The sequence below is a fragment of the Castanea sativa genome, chromosome 12, assembly GCF_040712315.1.
Source record: "Castanea sativa cultivar Marrone di Chiusa Pesio chromosome 12, ASM4071231v1".
In the NCBI taxonomy this organism is placed as follows: Eukaryota; Viridiplantae; Streptophyta; class Magnoliopsida; order Fagales; family Fagaceae; genus Castanea; species Castanea sativa.
The window spans coordinates 34,424,658-34,449,356 of record NC_134024.1 but is presented as its reverse complement, the minus strand read 5'-3'; the positions used below and the strand labels follow the sequence as shown (position 1 = coordinate 34,449,356).

The 24,699-nt window shown below is 41.4% G+C and overlaps 1 protein-coding gene and 1 pseudogene across 1 annotated transcript; one reads left to right on the top strand and one right to left on the bottom strand.

Moving 5' to 3' along the window:
* The first annotated feature begins 269 nt into the window (after nucleotides 1-269).
* Nucleotides 270-3,604, top strand: LOC142620571 (protein FAR1-RELATED SEQUENCE 5-like; annotated as a pseudogene).
* Nucleotides 3,605-5,444: 1,840 nt separating this feature from the next.
* Nucleotides 5,445-7,770, bottom strand: LOC142621259 (UDP-N-acetylglucosamine diphosphorylase 1-like). Its single transcript, XM_075794575.1, has 5 exons — nucleotides 7,647-7,770; nucleotides 6,657-6,696; nucleotides 6,449-6,531; nucleotides 6,273-6,350; nucleotides 5,445-5,785 (listed from the first exon to the last, which is right to left on the bottom strand). The coding sequence occupies exons 1-5, from the start codon at nucleotides 7,692-7,694 to the stop codon at nucleotides 5,765-5,767; spliced, it is 270 nt and encodes an 89-aa protein (XP_075650690.1). The 5' UTR covers nucleotides 7,695-7,770; the 3' UTR covers nucleotides 5,445-5,764.
* Between the last annotated feature and the right edge of the window lie 16,929 nt (nucleotides 7,771-24,699).

Here is a 24,699-nt window from a genome sequence, read left to right as displayed (position 1 = left end):
CTAAACCTCAAGTTTAAGAGTTAACTCAACGTTAGCCACCGTTAACCCAGCTAAAGCTATATTTCCCTCTCTTTTTTTTTTTTTTTTTATCAAAAAAGTAATTATTTCCCACCATAACCAAACTGAGGTGCTCAGTCCCTAAACCACCCCAGTCACTCACACTCTCTGTCTCCTTCCTTCAGCCCCTATACAGCTCAAATCCATTCTCCATCTCTCTCTTTCGTTCTTTTCCCTCTCTCTCTTCAATTGATCTCAGCCACACTCAACCAATGCTCCCTCCGCCTGTCCCCCCCGATCTTTCCATTGTTTCCGATTCTAATAGTCCCACCGATCCACCACTCTTCTCCATTCCACCCATCCAATCCCTTCCCTCCCAGTTGGCGCCACTCCCTCCAAACCTCTCTCATTCTGCCGTTCCCACTCCCTTCCCCCTTCTCTCTCTCTGCCTTCCCCATCCCCCACCCAACTTGTCACCGCCGAGAACCACCTCTCCATACCCTTCTTTTTGTGACAATCTTAGTGATGAAGATGATGATTTTTGCGATTATCGCTGTGATGAAGACAAAGATGATTCTTTTGGTGGTAATCTCTGTGACAAACTCAAAGACGATTCCTTTCGCAATAATCTCTATGTCGAAAACAGAGACGACTGCTCAACCTTTTTCAAGGTTTGTTTTCCATTAGCAGATTTGAGATTTTTATGCATTGGTTTGTTATTTCTATTGTTCTTCATTGTTTGTGATTGATTTTCAAAGTTTGAATATTGGAGCTTGCCTGATCGTAGCTGAGTTTTGTAGCTTCGAATTCTGGTGGAATTATGTGTAAAACTTATATGTAGTACTATCTCTATTTAATTTTCCTATTAGTTTTAGTTGTTAGTGATTACTGGTGGTATTTGGGTTGTTGTAGTTAAAATTTGATCATGGTGAAAACTCTTTTAAGGAAATTGTAACTGAAAATACAACCCAGAAAGTTTAAATGGGAAATTTTTTGAGGTTTTGTTTGTTTGGATTGGAAATCTTTGTAACAGTGGAAGGAAAATTGAGGTTTTTTTTTTGGGGTTGAAAAAACTTAGCTACAGCTTTACTTAGGTTCATGTAAAAACTGAGAAATTTAAATAGAATTGAGAGGATAAGGTGCTCTGTTTTAAAAACTTAGCTACAGTTTTACATAAGGTGTTCTGTTTTATATACACAGCAAAATATATCTAACTCCCTAAAGACATCAAGACCTATGAATTGGTATGAATTGTTTTTGTCAGTGCTTTTTAAGAGCTTGAGTAAGCGTTTTTGTGATTATACTGTAATGGGTAGTTGAAAAAAAAATTGAATTTGAAAGCTTTTTCTATGGTCAGTATGTCAAAGTTTGAAACAATGTTGAATTGTAATAAGTCCTTTATTGCTTTTCAAACAAAAGATTATGAATTGCCCAGTGGGTGGGTTAGGTGGTACGAATTTTTTTTTTTGAATTTGTTTTTGCATTGTACTTTTGATTTAACTCTTTGAAAGTGTTGCTTTTTAAGAGGGAATATTTATATAATAGCTAGAATGAGAATGCAAAGTAAGTGGTTTTGGGATAATATTGTAATGGGCAATTTTTTTTTTTTTCATATGCAAATTTATTTTCCTAATCTGCTTACTTCTTTTTTTTTTTTATTCAAAAGGAGGCTCAAGTAGTACCTACTCATGGAAGCCCAAAAAAATCAAGCACTGCAATAGACGCTCCAAAAATTGGCATGAAATTTGATTGTGATGATAGTGCATATGAATTTTACAAAGATTATGCCCACCAAATTGGCTTCAGTGTACGGAAACAATTTATAAAGAGAGGAAATATGGGACAAGTCATAAGGAGAACATTTTGTTGCTTAAAAGAGGGTGAACGAGGTGTTGACAAATGCCAAGAACAAGTACATTTTCATCGCCCAATCTCACGAGTAGGTTGTTTAGCACAAATGACATGTCAACTTCAAAAAGATGGTATGTTAGAAGTTGTTTCTTTTCATGAACAACATAATCATGAGTTTGCTCCTTCACCAATGAAACATATGTTAAGATCAAAAAGAAAAATTGCACCTGCTCAAAAAGCTATTGCAACTGATGCAGAGAAGTTTGGAATATCAATTAAACAAACTATAGATTTATTGAGCATGCAAGTTGGTGGTCATGAAAATCTTGGTTTTTTGGATTATGACTATAAAAATCATGTACATCGTGAGAGGAGAAAGGCTTTGAAGAAAGGTGATGCTCGTGCTATGATGGAATATTTTCATGATATGCAATTAGAAGATCCATCTTACTTTTATTCAGTACAAGTTGATGATGATGGTCTAATATTGAACATATTTTGGGCTGATGCTAGATCAATAGTTGATTATGGCCACTTTGGAGATGTTTTGTGTTTTGATACAACTTATAGGAAAAATCAATATGATCGACCCTTTGCTCCATTCATTGGGGTTAATCACCACAAACAAACAATTATCTTTGGTGCAGCTTTACTTTATGATGAAACCATAGAGTCATTTAAGTGGTTGTTTAAAACTTTTTTGAGTGCAATGTCAGGGAAGCAGCCAAAAACTATACTTATAGATCAGTCTGCTGCAATGGCTAAGGCAATAGCAGAGGTATTTGTTGAATCGAATCATCGTTTATGTGTATGACATATTTATCAAAATGCTGCTAAGAAACTAAGTCATGTATTTCATTCATCAAAGCAATTTGTAACTGATTTGAGCAATTGTATGTATGATTATGAAGATGAAGATGAATGGCTAGTTGCATGGAATAATATGCTTGAGAAATATGATCTTACTAATAATAAATGGTTGTGTGGGATATTTGATCTAAAAGAAAAATGGGCCATGGTATATGGTCGGCATATGTTTACTGCTGATATGCAAACCACCCAACGTAGTGAGTCAATGAACAATGTGCTGAAGAAATACTTGAAATCAAAATATAATTTTGTCTTTTTTGGGACATTACTCTAGAGTCTTGGCTAATAGGAGATGTCAAGAACTACAAGCTGAGTTCAAAATGAGCCAGACAACACCAGTTTTACAACTTGATGTAGAGATGTTGAGACATGCTGTAAAGTTGTATACCCCAAAAATGTTCAAAATGTTTCAAGATGAATATATGAAGATGGGGGATTGTAAAATTTTCAAGGTTAGTAAATCTGATACTATCATTGAATACAAAGTTAAATATAGGCAAAAAACTCAAGAGCACTTGGTTAAATATGAAGTCTCAACAACTAATGTTCAGTGCAGTTGCATGAAGTTCAGCTTTGTAGAAATTCTTTGTGTCCATGCTTTGAAGGTTCTTGACAAAAAAAACATTAAGATACTTCCAACTCATTATATATTGAAAAGATGGACACAAGATGCAAATGTTGGTTCTATCAAGAACTATCATGGTGTTGATATTAAAGGTAATGCTCAAGATTCATTGGGAAAGCGTTACTCTCATTTATGTCACAATTTTTGTGAAGTTTCCATACTTGCAGCAGAGTCTGAGATAATGTATGATTATGCCAAAAGAAGTTCTGACACATTATTGAAGGATTTGCAAGAAATGAGAAAAAAATGCTATTCCCTTAGCATGGAGGATCAGATAGAGGTCCATGATGAAGTTGTTCTTGGGGATGTTTTACAAGGTAATAATGGATGCGAATCCCACGAGGACATAACTTTTCAAGATATACGTGGGATTAAAACAAAACCTACTGTTGGACGTCCAAAATCAAGGTTGAAAGGTGTGTTAGAACGGCCAAGAAATCCTAAATCTCAAAAAAAAAAAAAAAAAAAAAGACATGTGAGTCAAGACAAGTTCAATCATTTGGATGCCTAAATGAAGTAAGATATGCTACATTGCACTATAATGTATGAATCTATATGTCTATAAATTTATGGCTTAAGTTTATGTGACAATTATTCTTTGCACATGTTATAGGCCAATTCCACAGTTGACATTAATTCTCTTGAAGAACATAGTAATGTTGAACAAGTTTCACAGCTGGTGGAGAATTTTATTACAATTTATTGCATCTCCCTGTAAAAATTTGAAACAAAATTTCATGCTAGCATGACTCAGATTTATGTGATAGGTAGGTCATTTATAATACTAAGAACTCCACAAAATCAATGATATTTTCTTAGGAGATTTGGTAAAGCTCATCCATGTGATAGGCAACTTAGCCTGATAAGAAAAACCACTCCTCTTGGTTCTGCTGTTCTTGAAGGCTGCCACTTTTAGGATGATCTGCCAGCTTTGATTTGTGAAGTTTTGCACTTGTTGGTGTTTGAAATTGTTCTAATGTGGATCCAAAGAAAAAGCTTCTTGGTACCTCTTGTGTCAGCAAGAGGTACCAAGAATTAGTTTATATATATATATATTGAATGAACACCTCACTACTTGAAATAATAAGATGAACATGTCATTGATGTAAATTTGTTAAAATGTAAAATGTAGGAATCCGTCTGTTATAGTCATTTGGTTGGACAAGACTACGTTGTTGGACAAATTGTTGAGACAAATCAGGTATGCATATTCCTTGTGATTTTTGCTACAACTTAAAACTATATTTTTCCTAAGTTTTTTTTTTTTTTTTTTTTTTTTTCATACATATATTTATATTTGGTGGCATATTTGCAGGTTTCAGTAGCTTCTGATGATAATTTATAATTCTTGAAGAGCACCATATTGGAGACTTTTTGAACTATATTTTTGCAGAGCATGTCTTACTTGGCAAGCTAGTCAATATTTTTGGACAATTTTTTGCATAGCTAATGGACAATATATTGCACATACAAATGACAGCGAGTGGACAACAACATATTGGACAATTTGTTAGAAATAATATCTAACAATTTTTGTAACTAATGAAGCTACTCAAACATGTTAGTTACTATATTTGCATGTTTGAGTAGCTTCTAGTTAGGCACTAATGATATATGTAAAACGACAAATATTTTTAAATGCAATGGAAATGTACATTTTTATATGTTAAGATCCATATGTGCATAATTGCATATTATGTGATGAAGGAGTTTTGTATATGCCTTTTTTGTTTCATTGCTAGGTGGTGTTCATTTTTGGATTTTATGTTTCAAGCTGGCTTTAATTCATGCTGCAGAATCTATAAACTAGAACAACGTTTATCAGCTAATTCACTATTGGTAGAGGTGAAAAATTGAGGCAAATATCTCCCACTTTTCAGCAATGATATTTGCATTATGGCTTAAATTGTGCTCATCTTTAAGAATACAGCTAACGCACATTCCATTAACAAAGTCCAATGGAAATAACTTTTGTCTTCTCCTTCAATTTTTTTTTGTTTTTTGAGTAACAAGACCATGATTTTTATTAATCAACAAAAGCTTCTGTCAGTAGCTACAAGATTTTGGACATCACATAGGATGCAATCAGACCAATAGCTTGGACAAAGGGAATATTTGGCTAATTTTGCCAATTTATCAACAACTACATTCCCGTCTTTTTACATGTGAGAAACAAAATGAGGCAAAATTCAAAGCTAAGGCTCTAACGTCTTCTACAATGTGGCTGAAAGTGCTTAAACAGCTTGAGTCTGAGTTGAGGGCCTGTATGATTGTTTCGGAATCACCTTCAGAAACCACTTTCTCTACACCGAGCTCCAGAGCAAAGGAAATTGCTTTTCTGCAGGCGATGGCCTCAACGTCATCAACTGCTGAAGGGAGGTTAATTCTTGGTTTTCTTTTCATTTTCCTGCTTACCCTTGCTTACATCCGTCCTCCCATTCCCTATATGTTGAAAAAATCATGATAAAAAAAAAAAAAAAAAATTAAACATCTCATAGATGCAAAAATTACATGATATGACATATATGATAAAAAAGAATAAATATAATAAGGCCAATGGTGAACACAGTTTTCAACTCTAATCCTAGATCCACGAATCCTTCTATACCTGAACCAACCACAAGCACACGTAGTCAAATGTTCCAATTTGTCCTGACACATTTTTTTTTTTACTGTGATGAAAATTATATTCCCAAATCAAATTAATCATGAATTCTCATTTTTCTGTAGTAAATTTGTAATACTCAAATACAAAATCCAGTACATAATCAGAGAAAAGGGAGAGTTCAAATTTGGGAAATGATGTCTTCAAGTAGCATAACAAAAGCATCACAAGCAATTCAGAAGCCTCCCCAAATCTATCTTTCAAATAAAAATAAAGATAAATTAAACAATTGAAGCGCATGTCCACTTATTTTTAAGTAGTTACCTTACGGACAACTTTTGCAGCAGAAGCTACACCTTTATCAATGAAATATCCCAAGAAAGTTGGATCAGCTACGCGGACCTGCTTTCAAGACCCTAATTACTATATTCTCACATAAGAAAAAAAGGTCTACAGAGCTTCAAACATGAAGAAGAGAAGTAAAAGAACATAAAACTGACCAGTGCATTGTCAACACCATAGCAATCCACATATTTAATCCCTCTCGTGGCCATATCTTCTAATAACCTTGAATACTTTAGAGCTGATCAACAAATGGTGGTCCAGTTAAACCAATGAGTACTGTCCAAGCAATAATGTGAGTAAAAAGAAAATAAAGTTTAGCAGTTGTACTCAACATGTTAACTGGAATTTTTTAGAGAACTATACCTGAATATACTCCTCCATTCCCATCTGGAGCCTTAGCTACCTGGCTTTAAAAAATAAACTCATGTAACCACCGAATGGGAAAAATGGAAAAGTAATTTTTTTTTTTTGATAAGTAACATAAGAAATTTGTACTAAAAAAAAGGAAAAGTAACTTAGAAAACAAATAAAACAAAAGAATCGGAAATGATCCTAGTAACTGTCTGGATAAAAACTTATATGATGAAACTTTTTGAGAAGCAATACAGTAAGGACCACTTCTTTCATGCACCCCCAAAAAAAAAAAAAAGACTCACTTTTTATAAAAAAAAACACTCACTTTAAAAAAAAAAAAAACGTAAGGCATTCTTTCTTCAAGATTTACAGGTGATCTTCTCTTCAGCATTTCAGAAAAGCCTAAATAAATATGTTTTGACTGCAAATGGGAATAGTTCAATTCTCTATCAAATCTAAAAGTTCATGCATATGTACCCAAATAAACCAGTATGGAAAAATGTATACATCATTGCAATATTGGGCCACAATATTCTAGCAAGCATATTGTGCATTTTCATTATAGTAGTGCTTTCCCCTAATAAATGAATCATACACCATGTCCTCCTTGGTGTTGGCAACAATTTTAGAGCCCCAACAGGCCCCTGCAGGCACTTCAGTTCATAGTACTTACTAACCTTTGATGGAGAGGTTAATTGATCTCCACCATTAGATTATATTTCTGAGAAGATCAAACCAATCAAATTAATTAAATGCCATTTATTAAAATTTTAGGCAGTTCAAAGTGGCAATCTTACAAGATTCAGTAGTAGTAATTCAAAACATAGGTTAACCCATCAGACAGATGGCACATTCAGGAATTTTTAGACCTTGAAGACTGATTGCTGACAGCGCCATCTTTTCTTTTGTAACTAATTAAATTGGACTTGTTGAATTCTTCAGCTCTCTAAGCACTTCATGCTTCTACTTTATTAAATAAAATATCACACTATAGTTTACCTTTGCTTGGTTTCTCCTCAATACATTATTTGCGTTGAAGGATGCCATTCCCTTGTTATTGAGTCCATGAAGAACTGGATTTGGTCTGCTTCTCAATCATCTTTTCTCATGCGTTGAAAGAGAGAGAGAGAGAGAGAGAGAGAAAGGACTGAGTGATGGTGGTGAGAAACAATTAAATTTTTTTTTAAATAAAAAAAAATACGGAAAAGTGGCTAACGTTTGAGTTAACGGGAGTTAACTCTTAAATTTGAACTTAAGTTGGGTTGGACAGGTGTCAAGATCTGAGAGTGACACATTGTAGTTTGGAGAGACTTCCTCCAACTGAGTATGCTGAGAAACTTTTTCCTTCTTGGGTACATTGTACTATTGCAGTATGCTAGATTAACTTGCCTTTAATATAGACCCCACACCTATACTATATTTTTTTGGTTTTTATGAGTATTCAATGATATAATATTCCTAATTACAAACATATATATTGATTGAGGATAGATACTCTTTCACATATATTTATGTATTTTATAAAGAAAAAAACACATATTTCTATATAATAGGATACTTCCTTTTTGGATAAAATCGCACCTAGGCTAATCATAAGAAAAAAAAATAAAAAAATAAATTTATATATATTAATTGAGGATAGATACTCTTTCACATCTATATCTATATCTATATCTATATCTATATATATTACTAAAAGCTGAAGCGTAGCGTTTAATACTGTTGCGCTTACGTTGAGCCACGTCAGCGTCCACGTCGTTATTTTTTTTTTCCATTTATTTTTTTATTTCATATTTATACTTCTCCAACATTTCTCCCTTCCATACCTTTTCATCTTCCTACTACTTCTCCAACCTTTCTCCTTCCCTCGCCTTCTCATCTTCCCACTACCCTCTACATTAATATCATTCTTCATATTTCCCTTCATCTTCCTCTATTTTTATCTCTTCTTATTCACACCTTTTTACTATAAATTTGTCACTATCTATTTTCATTCTATGCATAATTTTCCCTTACAAAAAAAAAAAAAAAAAAAGGTTCCCTCTCTCTCTCTCTCTCTCTCTCCCACACACACACACACACACTCAATTTTTGGGTGGATTTTTTTTTTCTTGCATCTTTGCTTTAGGTTGATAATTTTTTATATTCTTTAATCTGCCTTAGGTTAATGCAATTCAATTTTGTTTTTTTTTTTTTAATTGTTGTGTTTTTTTTTCTCTCTTTGATTGTTAAATGTTATCCTATTGCATTATAAAGGATTAAAATAAAAATATCTCTTTCATTCTATGCATAGTTTTCCCTTACAAAAAAAAAAAAAAAGGTTCTCTCTCTCTCTCTCTCTCTCTCTCTCTCTCTCTCACTTAATTTTGGGTCGATTTTTTTTTTTTTTTTTTTTTTTTGCGTCTTTGCTTTAGGTTGATAATTTTTTATATTCTTTTATCTACTTTAGGTTAATGCGATTTAGTTTTTTTTTTTTTAATTGTTGTGTTTTTTTTCTCTTTCTTTAATTGTTAAATGTTATCCTATTGCGTAATAAAGGATTAAATATAAAAATATAATATTATCTTACTACATAGCATGATTTAGATAATTTAATTTGATAGTTATTGTAATTTGATAGCATGATTTTTATAGTGCTCAATTTAGATGTTAAAATATGAGACTTTAATCATTTTTGTTTATTTTTTAATCCTTTGTGGTGGACAATACTCTTAATAATTGTATAAGAAGTACTCTATAATGCCTTTTATTTAGAGAAAAGCAAAGGTTGGCTAAACAATAATTATTGGACGAGAGACAAATTTTATCTTTCGCAATTTTACTTTAATTATTATTATTGTAAGTGCACAATTGCACCTGAACCCAAAGAAGGTTATGGGCTCAGGCCCAATGAGCCTTAAACAATGAAATTTGTAGAGTGTGTGTTCGGAATCTAGATTAAAGGTACTGAGAACTTGATAACGGGTTTTTATAAGCAAACACTTGTAAATAATGAATGATAATTGCAAATGAGTCTCCTCGGGCTTGAGCCGAGGACTATTTCTTTACTATTTCTGTTTCTTCCTTAAAGATTACAATTCTTCATCTCTTTCTTAGTTTCTGATTCCCCCTTAAATACTTCCTTCCCTGATACTTTTGGAAAGTGACTAGAAGTTTCAGCCCTACTGTTCAGGGGTCACTTCCCCATTAATGCGGCCAGGGAGGTAGGTGCAGAGCCTTTAATGCGGAGGTAGCAGCCTTTGCTCTTGATATTTTCTTTAACACTAGTGCATCTAGGAGGTTCAAGGTGCCCCCCTTTAACCATTAGTCTTTCCAGAGTTGTGCCTTGACCTTCATAATGAAGTTTTGAGTTCTCCTGGGCCTATCCGAGGAGAAACTTACCCTCGGACGTGTCCTCGGATCCTCGGCATATGGGCCAATTCGTAGAGTTTAATTCTGGAGCAGGTCGGCCCTCCATGCTACAGTCCAAAGGCCCATATGCCGACCTGGGTCCTTTTACTCCCCACAATAGCCCCTCAAAACTCTATTTTTCATCATCCGAGGAGAAAAAATAGGGTTTTGATTCAACAAGGACTTACCCCACACGTTTTGTAAATAACTGCTCGTGTGGAAACCGTTTCGCGTTCCAGAGGATGCCACTTGGCGGTTTTATTTTCAAAAACGTGCGCATTTATTACTGTAAGTTACACCTTGTCCCCCACGTTCAACGGTAAGATGAGCATCCAACGGCCCTTGTTACTCCATGAAAATTTGGGTGGGACAAATGCAATTTCGAGGCTGCTTCCCTCACGTCGTGACGCTTCGGGAACCTGCGCCCTCATTTATTTCCTCAGAGGCTAATCCCATCAAAACATTAGTAATCACCCTTTGGTCTGCAGAAATCCGTGGAAATTCGTACAACTTGAAATTTGTAAGTTCTTATTCCTTTTTTTCTTAACCCTTTCTCCTCGGACCCTGTCCTCGGCTCCTCTTATAACCATTCTCCCTCTTAGAACTTAGCCTTTCGTTCCTTTCCGATGGGAAAGTTTAAGTGCCTAGTTGATACCGCCGCTGGGATGGAAGGTTTTAGAACCAAGTATCATATTCCCAGCGACGTAGGTCTAAAATACTACCCGGCGGAAGCCGTGGCCGGTTCTAGGAAAACCGGAGAGGTCATCATTCCCATGGTCGCCTTCGTAGAAGGTGGGATGACCCTCCCAATGAAACCCGTAACCAGGGAGTACCTCCGCAACCACCGGTTGTGCCCCGGTCAGTGTGCCCCCAACGTTTTTAGGGTCTTAGGAAGCGTTGATGCTCTAAACGAGCAAATGGGTCTGAACCTCACGTGGCATGATGTCGTCTTTATGTACGAATGCCACAAACTCACTAGAGTAGGTTATTACATCAAATCCCGCTCCAGCGTAGTTAGGTTGATCTCCTGTTTGCCCAAGTCCAATAAAGGCATGAAGGATGACTACCTCATCGTCTCTGGCAACTGGCACGACGGCCCCCACTGCCCAGTTGAGTGGGGAGATCCAGGTGCGACACCTTAGGATTTAACTTCCCCCTCCATAACTCCCTAAATCATCTAGGCATATGTATTCGCATTTACTTGAGCGTCTAACTTCAATTTATTATATGTTCTACGAATCTGACCATGTTTGTTTATTTGGATGTTTTTCTTTGCAGATAAGCAAAACGTGCGCCCACGCTTAAGCCACTGCAACGTTGCAGATTTGAATAGAGTGCTATGCTCCGAGGTGTTCGTCAGCAGAGACTTACAACTTAGGGCGGCCCACTTGATTCTGGGGTACGATCCCATCTCCTTGGACTTCCAGGAGATCGAGAATGCAATAATCGCAGGTGACCGAAGGCGTAGGAGAATTAACGTAGCCAGACCCCACTTTTTGGCCGACCACGACATCCCTGACGCCCCAAACACAGTGTTGTACACACAGCCCATAGCGGCAGTTCCCCTCGCTGTGCACCCTCAGGCAATTGCTGTCCCAGAGGAGCAAGTGTCTTCTTCGAACACGTTGGACGAGGAGATAGAGCAATTTCAGTTCGAGGACTCCCCACGACCTCGCGGAAACCCGTTCGTTGTTCTTTCCGACGAGGAAGAAGAAGCAGCCGAAGCCTCTGGGATAGAAGGTCTAGTGATAGTGCGTCCAGACGACAGCTCCATTGAAGAAGAGATGGACAAGCTAAAGGACCTTATGACCGCAAGAGGCGCAAGAGGCGCACGAGTGGCGAAGAAGGGGACGAGGGGGTCCCAGGTTCCCTCAACTTTACCACCACCTCCTCCTTCTCCAACTGACCCCAAGCCTCCAGCCGAAGATCCTAAGAAGAAAAGGAAAGCGGAGGTCGAGGGGGCTGGAGGTGAAAAACAAAAGAAGATGAAACAGCCCGCGCCGCCCCAGCAGCAGAAAATGGATAAGGGTAAAAGGCGCGCCCGCTCAGTTGAGAGCGGGGAGATCAGAGACGTGGCCGAGGTGCGCTGAGCACCAGCTACCTGGTCTCCTGACTTGAGACTGGACGGCGCGCCCATTCCCTGTCACTCCAGCATTAGGGCAGTCCAGCAAGGCGACGCCCATCATTTGGCCGAGGTGTTGGAGCGTCCTCTTCTGCTACCCAAGGACATGGAAACCTTGGAAAAGATGGGCCAACCGCAGTTGTTCCTCTCATTAAAAAGGGGTTTAGATCTGGTAAGTTCCACCTCGCACTCGTACTTTATATTTATTTGCAAACACTTTACCGTATTTAACCTCCTGGCATTTTTGCAGTCCATCCAGGAAGTTTTCGCGGCCGAGAAGTTCCTGGAGGATTCTCGGAAGCGCGCTAGGATGGAACAAGAGCTAAGGCAAGAGGCAGAAAGGTCCCTAGGCCAGGCCCTAGCAGAGAACGGGAAGATCACGTCACAGCTGGCCGACTTAAAAAGAGAGAGAGATGGAGACAAGGCCAACTTGAAGACGATGGAGGGCCAAGTGGAAGGGCAGCGTAAGCTTCTCTGCCAAAAGGATGACGAGCTTGCCCCAAGTCCAACAGGCACGCTCTGACTTGGAAAATGAGCTTATGCGGGCGAAGGAGGAGGCTCGCGCCCACAAGCACGCACTGGAGGCCGCGAAGAAGGCTAGCTATCAGGAGGGGTAACCAGAACGCAAGAACAGCTGACAGAAGCTTTTGCGGCCTTGTGCCGAGAGTACTGTCAGCAGGTCTGGGGAGAGGCCATGAATGCAGCAGGGGTTCCTCAAGCTTCCGAGCTGAGGAAGCCCGAGAACATTTGGCTTCCCCTAGACATACAGGAAATTGAAGACCCTCATGTTGCTGCCTCTCCTGCCCTTCCTCCTATAGTGCAAGAACTTGTTCCTGATCCTACAGAACCTGAAGGTTCCTATAAAGAGAAGGACAAGTGTAATGGCGCCGAGAAGGAGCAAGTTCAAGACACGGAGCCCCTCGTCCCTTCAGCAGACAAAGGGAAGCAAGTTTTGTCCACCTTTGAACTGGAATTGAAGAGTACCAAGGCTGGCAGCAGCTCCCTCCAAGACCCCCCTGCACAAGCTTAAGGCCTAGGATAGAACCTTTTGTACTCCCCCTTTTTTTAATTAATGAAGAACATTTTTATTCAACTTTCGTTCATGTTGTCTTTGTTTTAACTTATTCTTTTTGTGCTTGCCATGAAAGTCTTCAATAACAAATAGTTAAAGGGAAAACAGAATAAATAAGTCTAACTCCACCATGCAAACAACTATGACTTCAAAACAACCACATAACTTAATTTAGATATTAAATAATGTCACAGTTAGACAACTCACATGATGATTAAACCTTTGTAATCCGACGTATTGCTTTCAGTAGGATGTAAGGTCCGAAGACCATTCCTTACAAAAATTTGTTTAACACTTAAAAATGTGGAACCTGAGATCCAAATTAATGAATGGTGAGATACTGATTTCCATGAAACGTGTAATAAGAATAAGAACAGTAACAAGATATTAAGAACAGTGACAAGGTTTGTGGTCCGAGGACTATACTTAACCAAGTTTCTGTTTAACTCTTAAGAATAGTAACCCCAAATGTTAATTTCCCCAAAGTAGGAGGTCCGAGGACCCGGCATAGCTAAGGTTCTGTTTAACAAATGATAAGATATCAATTTCCACAAGGTTTGTGGTCCGAGAACTACACTTAACCAAGTCCCTGTTTGATTTTTAAGAGTAGTAGCTTCAAATGTTAATTTTCCCAAAGTAGGAGGTCCGAGGACCCGGCATAGTTAAGGTTCTGTTTAACAAATGATAAGATATCAATTTCCACAAGGTTTGTGGTCCGAGGACTACACTTAACCAAGTTTCTGTTTGATTTTTAAGAGTAGTAGCTTCAAATGTTAATTTCCCCAAAGTAAGAGGTCCGAGGACCCGGCATAGTTAATGTTCTGTTTAACAAATGATAAGATATCAATTTCCACAAGGTTTGTGGTCCGAGGACTACACTTAACCAAGTTTCTGTTTGATTTTTAAGAGTAGTAGCTTCAAATGTTAATTTCCCCAAAGTAGGAGGTCCGAGGACCCGGCATAGCTAAGGTTCTGTTTAACAAATGATAAGATATCAATTTCCACAAGGTTTGTGGTCCAAGGAATACACTTAACCAAGTTTATGTTTGATTCTTAAGAGTAGTAGCTTTAAATATTAATGTCCCCAAAGTAGGAGGTCCGAGGACCCGGCATAGCTAAGGTTCTGTTTAACAAATGATAAGATATCAATTTCCACAAGGTTTGTGATCCGAGGACTACACTTAACCAAGTTTCTGTTTGATTTTTAAGAGTAGTAGCTTCAAATGTTAATTTTCCCAAAGTAGGAGGTCCGAGGACCCGGCATAGCTAAGGTTTTGTTTAACAAATGATAAGATATCAATTTTCACAAGGTTTGTGATCCGAGGACTACACTTAACCAAGTTTCTGTTTGATTCTTAAGAGTAGTAACTTCAAATGTTAATTTTTCCAAAGTAGGAGGTCCGAGGACCCGGCATAGCTAAGGTTTTGTTTAACAAATGATAAGATATTAATTTCCACAAGGTTTGTGGTCCGAGGACTACACTTAACCAAGTTTCTGTTTGATTCTTAAGAGTAATAACTTCAAATGTTAATTTCCCCAAAGTAGGAGGTCCGAGGACCCAGCATAGCTAAGGTTATGTTTAACAAATGATAAGATATCAATTTCCACAAGGTTTGCGGTCCGAGGACTACACTTAACCAAGTTTCTGTTTAATTCTTAAGAGTAGTAACTCGAAATGTTAGAGGTACTTATAACTTTAAAATGTTAAATAACAAAAGCACATTTTATTAATAATAATACCTTCTAAGGTTATTTACATTCCACGGGCGTGGTACAATTCTTTCATCTAGGTCAGCTAGCCGATATGACCCTATACCTGCTACTGAAACAATGCGATAGGGGCCTTCCCAGTTGGGTCCTAACTTACCCTAAGCTGGATTCTTAGAAGTGCCCACAACTTTTCTTAGTACAAGATCACCAGGTGCGAGCGGCCTTAGCTTCACGTGGGCATCATATCCCCGTTTTAGCTTCTGTTGATAATAAGCCATTTGGACCATAACTGCCTCGCGTCGTTCCTCAAGTAAATCGAGGCCTTTCTCCAGGAGTCCATTGTTATTCTCTGGGCTAAAAGAACTTGTCTTCAGGGTGGGAAAACCAGATTCCAGGGGTATAACCGCCTCGGCTCCATAAGTCATAGAGAATGGTATTTCTCCCGTGGACCTGCGCGGCGTAGTCCGATACGTCCACAGAACATGTGGGAGTTCCTCTACCCATCTGTCTTTCGCATCGTCCAACCTTTTCTTGAGCCCACTAACTATGACCTTGTTAACAGCCTCGGCTTGCCCATTTCCCTGAGGATAAGCTGGGGTTGAATATCTATTTATGATGCCCATATCATCACAGTATTTCCTAAAAGCCTTGCTGTCGAATTGAACGCCATTGTCTGAGATAAGCGTGTGTGGAATACCGAATCTAATGACGATGTTTTTCCAGAAAAATTTCTTGGAGTCAACGTCTCTGATATTTGCTAAGGGCTCGGCCTCAACCCATTTAGTGAAATAGTCTGTCCCCACGAGAAGCCATCTTTTGTTTCATGTAGCTCTCGGAAATGGCCCCACTATGTCCAATCCCCACTGCGCAAAAGGCCAAGGGCTGGAGAGAGGGTTAAGAACCCCTCCAGGTTGATGAATATTAGGAGCGAACCTCTGGCATTGATCACATTTTCTGGCATAGTCCTGAGCCTCTCTCTGCATATTGGGCCACCAATAACCCTGAGTCAGGGCTCTATGGGCTAAGGACCTTCCCCCAGTGTGGCTTCCACAAATTCCCTCATGCAGTTCCTCCAGAAGTGCTTCCGTTGATTCAGGATGCACACACAACAAGTACGGTCCTGAGAAGGATCGTTTATACAGTTTCTGGTCCTCGGACAACCAGAAGCGTGGCGCCTTTCGACGTATCTTATCTGCTTCAGATTTTTCCTGAGGAAGGATGTCATTCTTAAGAAAAGATATAACCGGGTCAATCCAACTAGGTCCCGGCCTTATCAGATGAATGCGAACTGCGCTAACAATGGTAAGAGTTGGCTCTAGCAAATCCTCCACGAGGATAATCCTGGGCAAACCCTGAGCCGAGGATGTTGCTAACGTAGCCAAAGAATCTGCATGGGTGTTTCCACTCCTAGAAATATGAGCTAAGACGAAGGAGTCAAATTCAGCTTGCTGACGCTTGACCTGGGCCAAATATTCCTGCATTCTGGGGTCTCTAGCCTCCATGGTCCCCATGACTTGGCCGACCACTAACTGAGAGTCCGAGAACACATGGATTTCCTTTCCACCCATCCTACGTACCATCTTCATGGCCACCAAGACTGCTTCATACTCGGCCTCATTATTAGTAGCCGAGAACGCCAATCTCAAAGATTTTTCGAAGACAATCCCCTCAGGGGACATTAGGACAAGTCCAACACCAGACCCTCTCTGATTAACTGCCCCATCCACATACACTTTCCAAGTCGGAGGTATTGCAGCTGTGATCACACCAACAGGTTTTTCATCCATGTGTGCCTCTTTCAGGGTTTCTTCTAGCAATGGTTCGGTAAACTCTGCCACCAAGTCAGCGAGGACCTGGCCCTTCATCGAGGTGCAAGGCTTATATTTAACATCAAAGGCTCCCAAAATGGTTCCCCATTTTGCCACCCTGCCAGAGTAATCGGCACTGCGTAACACCGCCTTAAGAGGCAATTGGGTCAGGACCACCACAGTGTAAGACTGGAAATAATGAGGAAGCTTGCGCGTGGCGTGAACTATGGCCAGAAGCACTTTCTCCAAGAGTAGATAGCGCACCTCGGCCTCATTCAAAGACTTACTAACGTAGTAGACCGGTCGTTGCACCCCGCTTTCATTCCTTATAAGGACTAGGCTGACTGCGTGGACGGCCACTGCCAGATAAGCAAACAAGACCTCATCCGCCTCGAGGCGAGACAAAATAGGTGGCCGAGAAAGATATTGCTTAAGCTGTTGGAAAGCTAACACACAATCCTCGGTCCATTGAAACCATTTCCACTTATTCAACAATTGGAAGAAAGGACGACATCGGTCGGCTGACCGAGAGATAAACCTATTCAATGCAGCAATCATTCCGGTCAATTTCTGGATCTCTTTTGGGTTCCGAGGCAGCTGCAAATCCTGAATAGCCCTGACCTGCGCTGGGTTCACCTCTATGCCTCTGTGAGTAATCATGTATCCCAAGAACTTTCCGGACCCCACGCCAAAAGAGCACTTTGAGGCGTTAAGACACAGCTTGTACTTTCTTAGCACCTGAAAGGTGTCGGCCAGATCTTTCACGTGTGAAGGTATTGTTTTACTCTTCACCACCATATCATCCACATATACTTCAATGGTCTTCCCTAGTTGCTGTTCAAACATTCTGGTCATCATTCTTTGGTAGGTAGCCCTAGCATTCTTCAACCCAAATGGCATGACTTTATAATGGTAGTTCCCTGTTGGAGTAATAAAAGTAGTCTTCTCTTGATCCTCCAATGCTAATGGGATCTGATGGTAATCCTGGAAGGCATCCAAAAAACTCATTTGAGGATGTCCGATAGTGGCATCCACCAGTTGATCAATACGCGGCATTGGGAATGAATCCTTGGGGCAGGCCTTATTTAAATCCGTAAAGTCCACACATACTCTCCACGTTCCATTCTTCTTTTTAACCACAACCGTATGCGCCAACCACTCGGGGTAGAAAACTTCTTTAATAGCCCGGCCCTCTTGAGTTTGAGCACCTCTTCCTTCACAGCCTCAGAATGTTCTTTGGAGGAACGCCGAGGTGGCTGCCTTCTCGGGACAATGGCAGGGTTGACGTTCAAACGATGACAAATGAAGCTCGGATCTACACCCGGAGCCTCATAAGGATCCCACGCAAAAACATCGATATTGTCTTTCAGAAACTCCAACAACTCCATCTTCTCCTGGTGCGGTAAGCGTCCAACCTAGAAGAACCTCTCTGGGTCATCTGCTATTAAAAACTTCTCTAAATCCTCACAAACAGTCTCATCTCCTGTCACCGCTCCAGGTGCATCCGGAGCTGTTAATTACGATGACTCTTGGATGGGCAAAGCTGATAACTCGGCTTCTAACTGATGAAGCACTGCGGCCGATATGCATTGCCTGGCCACTAATTGGCTACCGAGGATTTCCTCAACATACTCCCCCGAGGGAAACTTAACCTTAACATGCAAGGTAGAGGAGACAGCTCCTAGAGCGTGCAGCCATGGCCTGGCGAGGATGGCTGTATATGGGGAGTACGCGTTGACCACAATGAAATCCACCTCAACCGTTTTTGAGCCGGATTGGACGGGCAAACGAATTTGTCCCTTCGGCACAACGGCCCTTCCTTCGAAGCTTATGAGTGGCGAGTCATAAGGAGTAAGATCTTCCAACTTCAGCCTTAACCCCTTAAATAAATCAGGGTACATGATATCTGCACCGCTGCCCTGATCAATCATAACTCTCTTGACATCATAACTCCCTATCCTGAGAGTGACCACAAGAGCATCGTCATGGGGTTGAATGGTACCAACCTTATCTTCCTCCGAAAATCCCAAGACGGGTAAGGTCACCTTCAACCTCTTCGGCCTGCAGCCTGGTTCCTCAGCCTGAGAATGGGAAACCACCATCACCCTAGTGGGACCTGAGCCAGTCCTGCCAGGTGTAGCGAAGATAACATTAATCGTTCCCAATGCAGGCCGAGATGGATTATTCATCTGATTGTTCGAGCTAGATTGACTGCCCTGTCCAACAGGTTGACACAAGTGCTGCTTTAGTTTCCCTTCACTGACCAGCTGCTCCAAGTGGTTCCAAAGGGTCCGACAGTTCTCAGTAGTGTGGCCCACATCCTGGTGGTACTGACAAAAGAGGTTTTGATTCCTCTTCGCAGGGTCTCCTGCCATCTTACCAGGCTATCTGAAGAAGGGCTCCTTACGAACTTTCTCCAGCAACTAATGTACTGGTTCTCGGAACACAGTGTTCACGGCTTGAGGTGCTGCCGAGCCGGACTGCCCAACATATTCTTTCCTCGGCTTGTTGTTGTGGTATCTGTCCGACCTGAAATCCCTTCTCTCCTGCGGGATAACCTTTTCCTTACCCTTTCCTTACTGCTGGTCTTCTTCCACTCTCTTGTACTCGTCAATACAGTCCATGAGGCGACGTACGCTGCAGACGGGCTTTTTAGTCAAAGACTTCCTCAAGTCATGATCAGTAGGAAGGCCTACCTTAAAAGTATTGAGCGCTACCTCATCAAAGTCTCCATCTATTTCATTAAACATTTCCCAGTACCGGTCAGAATATGCTTTCAACGTCTCCCCTTCCCTCATGGTCATGGATAGCAGCGAATCCAATGGCCGAGGTACTCTGCTACATGTAATGAACCGCGAAGCGAATGCTCTAGTGAGCTCCCCAAATGAACCTATAGACCCCGATTTAAGGCCGTTGAACCACCTCATAGCAACAGGTCCCAAGCTAGAGGGGAAAACTTTATACATTAGGGTCTCATTGTGAGAGTGCACCACCATCCTCTGGTTAAAGTGACTCACGTGCTCCACCGGATCATTCCGGCCATTGTAGATGGTAAAGGTGGGCTGGGTAAACCTCCTAGGAAGTCTCCCCTTCTCAATCCTCTGTGAAAACGGAGATTTGGAGAGTTGGTGCAACGCCCGACTCATAGCATCGTTCCCTAAGCCCCTTGAAGGAAGCTTCTTACGTCTGCGAGCTGGCTGGTCGTCCTCCTCACTAGAGGACATTGCACTGGGGGGTGAGCATGACCTTGAGCTGTAGCTACCTCCCTATACCTCCTCTGAGGAAGGACTAGATGAGGACGGTGAAGATCTGCGTCTGGCGCAGCGTAACTTCCTCTTCAAACGATTAATCTCCTTCTGCATGGCTTTAGCACCATCCTCATGGGTGGTACCACCCCCACCATGAGTATGGCTAGCCCCGGGGTATTCTGTATGGACACTTCCCTCACGATCCCTTCGACGCTCAAGACGCTCGAAAAGATCCTCCGGTTGTGATCCCTGTGACTCTGCATGGTGAGAACCCAGGCCTGCCATAGTATCCCAACTCCTTTTAAACTAGATTTCCCACAGACGGCGCCAATTGTAAGTGCACAATTGCACCTGAACCCAAAGAAGGTTATGGGTTCAGGCCTAATGAGCCTTAAACAATGAAATTTGTAGAGTGTGTGTTCGGAATCTAGATTAAAGGTACTGAGAACTTGATAACGGGTTTTTATAAGCAAACACTTGTAAATAATGAATGATAATTGCAAATGAGTCTCCTCGGGCTTGAATCGAGGACTATTTCTTTACTATTTCTCTTTCTTCCTTAAAGATTACAATTCTTCATCTCTTTCTTAGTTTCTGATTCCCCCTTAAATACTTCATTCCCTGATACTTTTTGGAAAGTGACTAGAAGTTTCAGCCCTACTGTTCAGGGGTCACTTCCCCATTAATGCGGCCAGGGAGGTAGGTGCAGAGCCTTTAATGCGGAGGTAGCAGCCTTTGCTCTTGATATTTTCTTTAACACTGGTGCATCTAGGAGGTTCAGGGTGTCCCCCTTTAACCATTAGTCTTTCCAGAGTTGTGCATTGACCTTCATAATGAAGTTTTGAGTTCTCCTGGGCCTATCCGAGGAGAAACTTACCCTCGGACGTGTCCTCGGATCCTCGGCGTATGGGCCAATTCGTAGAGTTTAATTCTGGAGCACGTCAGCCCTCCATGCTACAGTCCAAAGGCCCATATGCCAACCTGGGTCCTTTTACTCCCCACAATTATTTTATAACAACGCATATATAGAAATTTAATTCTTAGATTTTGCTAATAATTGTTTATTTGATAATATGTTTTGGATGGCCGAAATTACAATTTCTACATAGAAAATAACCTTAGTAGATTATAAATAACAAATTTTTTTCCTAATTGGTCCAATTAATCATAGCTAAGTTTTATTAAATTTTTTAGTTACTTTTTTCAGTGTTTTGGATTGTAGGTAGAAAAAATAAGTTTGAGAAAGTTTGTTTAAAATTAAAAGAATAATTTCCAAATTTTATATTCTTTTTAATGATTCACAAAATGTTATAAATAAATTTTATTAAAAAATAAATATTTTCGTTAACTTGCTGTGGGGAGTAAAAGGACCCAAGTGGGCCTATGGGCCTTTGGGCTGCAACATGGAGGGCCGACCTGTTCCAGGATTAAACTCTATGAATTGGCCCACACGCCGAGGGTCGAAGGATACAGCCGAGGACGAGTTTCTCCTCGGACAAGCCCTAGAGAATTCAAAGTTTCATTATGAAGGTCAAAGCACAACTCTGGAAAGACCAGTGGTTAAAAGGGGACATCCTGAATCTTCTAGATGCACCAGTATTAAAGAAAATATCAAGAGTAAAGGCTGCCACCTCCACATTAAAGGCTCTGCACCTACCTCCCTGGCCGTATTAATGGGGAGGTGACCCCTGAACAGTGAGGTGGAAACTTCTAGTCAATGTTCAAAATGTACCAGGGAAGGAAGTATAAAAGGGGGGTAAAGACCAAAGAAATGGGGGGATCGGAAAACTAAGAACAAAAATAAGAAATTGTAATCTTAAAGGAAGAAAGAGAAATAAAAAAGAAGTAGTCATCGGCTCGAGTCCGAGGAGATCCATTTGCCTTTATCGTTCGTTATTTACTTGTGTTTATTTATAAAAGTTTGTTATCAAGCTCCCAGTACTTCTAACCTAGGTTTCAAGCCCATACTCTACAAATTTTTATTGTTTAAGGCTCATTGGGCCTGAGCCCGTGATTGTCTTTGGGTCCAGGTGCAATTGTGCACTTACAATTGGCGCCGTCTGTGGGAAAATCTAGTCTAGAAGAGGTAGGGATACTATGGCAGGCTTAGGTGCTCACCATGCAGAGTCACAGGGATCACAACCAGAGGATCATTTCTAGCGTCTTGAACGTCGAAGGGATCGTGAGGGAAGCGCCCACACAGAATACCCAGGCGCTAGCCATACTCATGGTGGGGGTAGCACTACCCACGAGGAGGGTTCTGAGTCCATGCAGAGGGAAATCAATCGTTTGAAGAGGAAGTTACGCCGTGCTAAACGCAGGTTTTCACCGTCCTCGTCTAATCCTTCCTCAGAGGAGGATATGGGAGGTGGCTACAGCTCAAGGTCGCGCTCCCCCACCAGTGCAACGTCCTCCGGTGAGGAGGACGACCAGCCAACTCGCAGACGTAAGAAGCTTCGTTCTAGGGGCTTAGGCAACGATGCTATGAGTAGGGCGTTGCACCAACTCTCCAAATCTCCGTTTACACGGAGGATTGAGAAAGGGAGGCTTCCCAGGTTGTTTACTCAACCCACTTTTACCATATACAATGGCCGGACTGATCCGGTGGAGCACGTGAGTCACTTTAACCAGAGGATGGTGGTGCACTTTCACAACGAGACCCTGATGTGTAAATTTTTCCCCTCTAGCCTGGGACCCGTTGCTGTGAGATGGTTCAACGGCCTTAAAGCGGGGTCTATAGGTTCGTTTGGGGAGCTTACTCGAGCATTTGCTTCGCGGTTCATTACGTGTAGCAGAGTACCCCGGCCAGTGGACTCGCTGTTATCCATGACCATGAGGGAAGGGGAGACGCTGAAAGCATACTCCGACCGTTACTGGGAGATGTTTAATGAAATAGATGGCGACTTTGATGAGGTGGCGCTTAATACCTTTAAGGTAGGCCTTCCTACTGATCACGACCTGAGAAAGTCTTTGACTAAAAAGCCCGTCCGTAGTGTACGTCGCCTCATGGACCGTATTGACGAGTATAAGAGAGTGGAGGAAGACCAACAGCAAGGTAAGGGAAAGGAGAAGGTTATCCCGCAGGAGAGAAGGGATTTCAGGTCGGACAGGTACCACAACAACAGGCCGAGGAGAGATTACGTTGGGCAGTCCAACTCGGCAGCACCTCAGGCCGTGAGCACTGTGTTCCGAGAACCAGTGCATCAGTTGTTGGAGAAAGTTCGTAAGGAACCCTTCTTCAAATGGCCTGGTAAGATGGCAGGAGACCCTGCGAAGAGGAATTCGAACCTCTTTTGTCAGTACCATCAGGATGTGGGCCACACTACTGAGAACTGTCGAACCCTTTGGAACCATTTGGAGCAGCTTGTCAGTGAAGGAAAACTGAAGCAGCACTTGTGTCAACCTACTGGTCAGGGCAGCCAGTCCGGCTCAAACAATCAGAGGAACAATTCGTCTCGGCCGGCATTGGGAACAATCAATGTTATCTTCGCTGCACCCGGTAGGACCGGCTCAGGTCCCACTAGGGTGATGGCGGTTTCTCATTCTCAGGCCGAGGATGCGGGCAGCGGGCCGAAGAGGATGAAGGGCACTTTGCCCGTCTTAGGATTCTCCGACGAGGATAAGGTAGGGACTATCCAGCCCCATGACGATGCCCTTGTAGTTACGCTTAGGATAGGGAATTACGATGTGAGGAGGGTGATGATAGATCAGGGCAGCGGTGCAGATATCATGTACCCTGATCTATTTAAGGGGTTAAGGTTGAAGTTGGAAGATCTTACTCCTTATGATTCGCCGCTTATAAGCTTTGAAGGGAGAGCCGTTGTGCCGAAGGGACAAATCTGTTTGCCCGTTCAATCCGGCTCAGAAACGATTGAGGTGGATTTCATTGTAGTTGACGCGTATTCTCCATATACAGCCATCCTCGCCAGGCCTTGGCTGCACGCGCTTGGAGCTGTCTCCTCTACCTTGCATGTTAAAGTTAAATTCCCCTCGGGGGAATGTGTTGAGGAAATCCTCGGCAGCCAATCGATGGCCAGGCAGTGCATATCGGCAGCAGTACTGCATCAGACAGAAGCCGAGCCTTCGGCTTTACTCACCAAAGACTTATAGCAGTTAATAGCTCCTGATTCATCCGGAATGGTGACAGGAGAGGAGACACATTGTGAGGAGTTAGAAAAGTTTCCAGTAGCCGGAGACCCAGAGAGGTTCTTTCAAGTCGGTATACTTTTGCCGCACCAAGAGAAGATGGAATTGTTAGAATTTTTGAAGGACAATATTGATGTTTTTGCGTGGGATCCTTATGAAGCTCCAGGCGTTGATCCGAGCTTCATTTGTCATCATTTAAATGTGAACCCAGCTATTGTTCCGAGAAGGCAGCCACCTCGGCGATCTTCCAGAGAACATTCTAAGGCTGTGAAGGAAGAGGTTCTTAAACTCAAGAGGGCTGGGGCTATCAAAGAAGTTTTCTACCCCGAGTGGTTGGCCCATATTGTTGTTGTTAAAAAGAAGAATGGGACATGGAGGGTATGTGTGGACTTTACTGATATGAACAAGGCCTGCCCCAAGGATTCGTTCCCAATGCCTCGTATTGATCAACTGGTGGATGCTACTGTCGGACATCCCAGGATGAGTTTTCTGGACGCCTTCCAGGGGTATCACCAGATTCCCTTGGCATTGGAGGATCAAGAGAAGACTGCTTTT

Excerpts from the sequence above, each read along its gene's own strand:
- LOC142621259 (XM_075794575.1), bottom strand. The coding sequence starts at position 7,694 with ATGGCATCCTTCAACGCAAATAATGTATTGAGGAGAAACCAAGCAAAG. Across the intron at positions 6,351-6,448 it reads ATGGTGTTGACAATGCACTG|GTCCGCGTAGCTGATCCAAC; the intron begins GTCAGTTTTATG and ends TCTTGAAAGCAG. Across the intron at positions 5,786-6,272 it reads CTGCAAAAGTTGTCCGTAAG|GGAATGGGAGGACGGATGTA; the intron begins GTAACTACTTAA and ends TTCAACATATAG.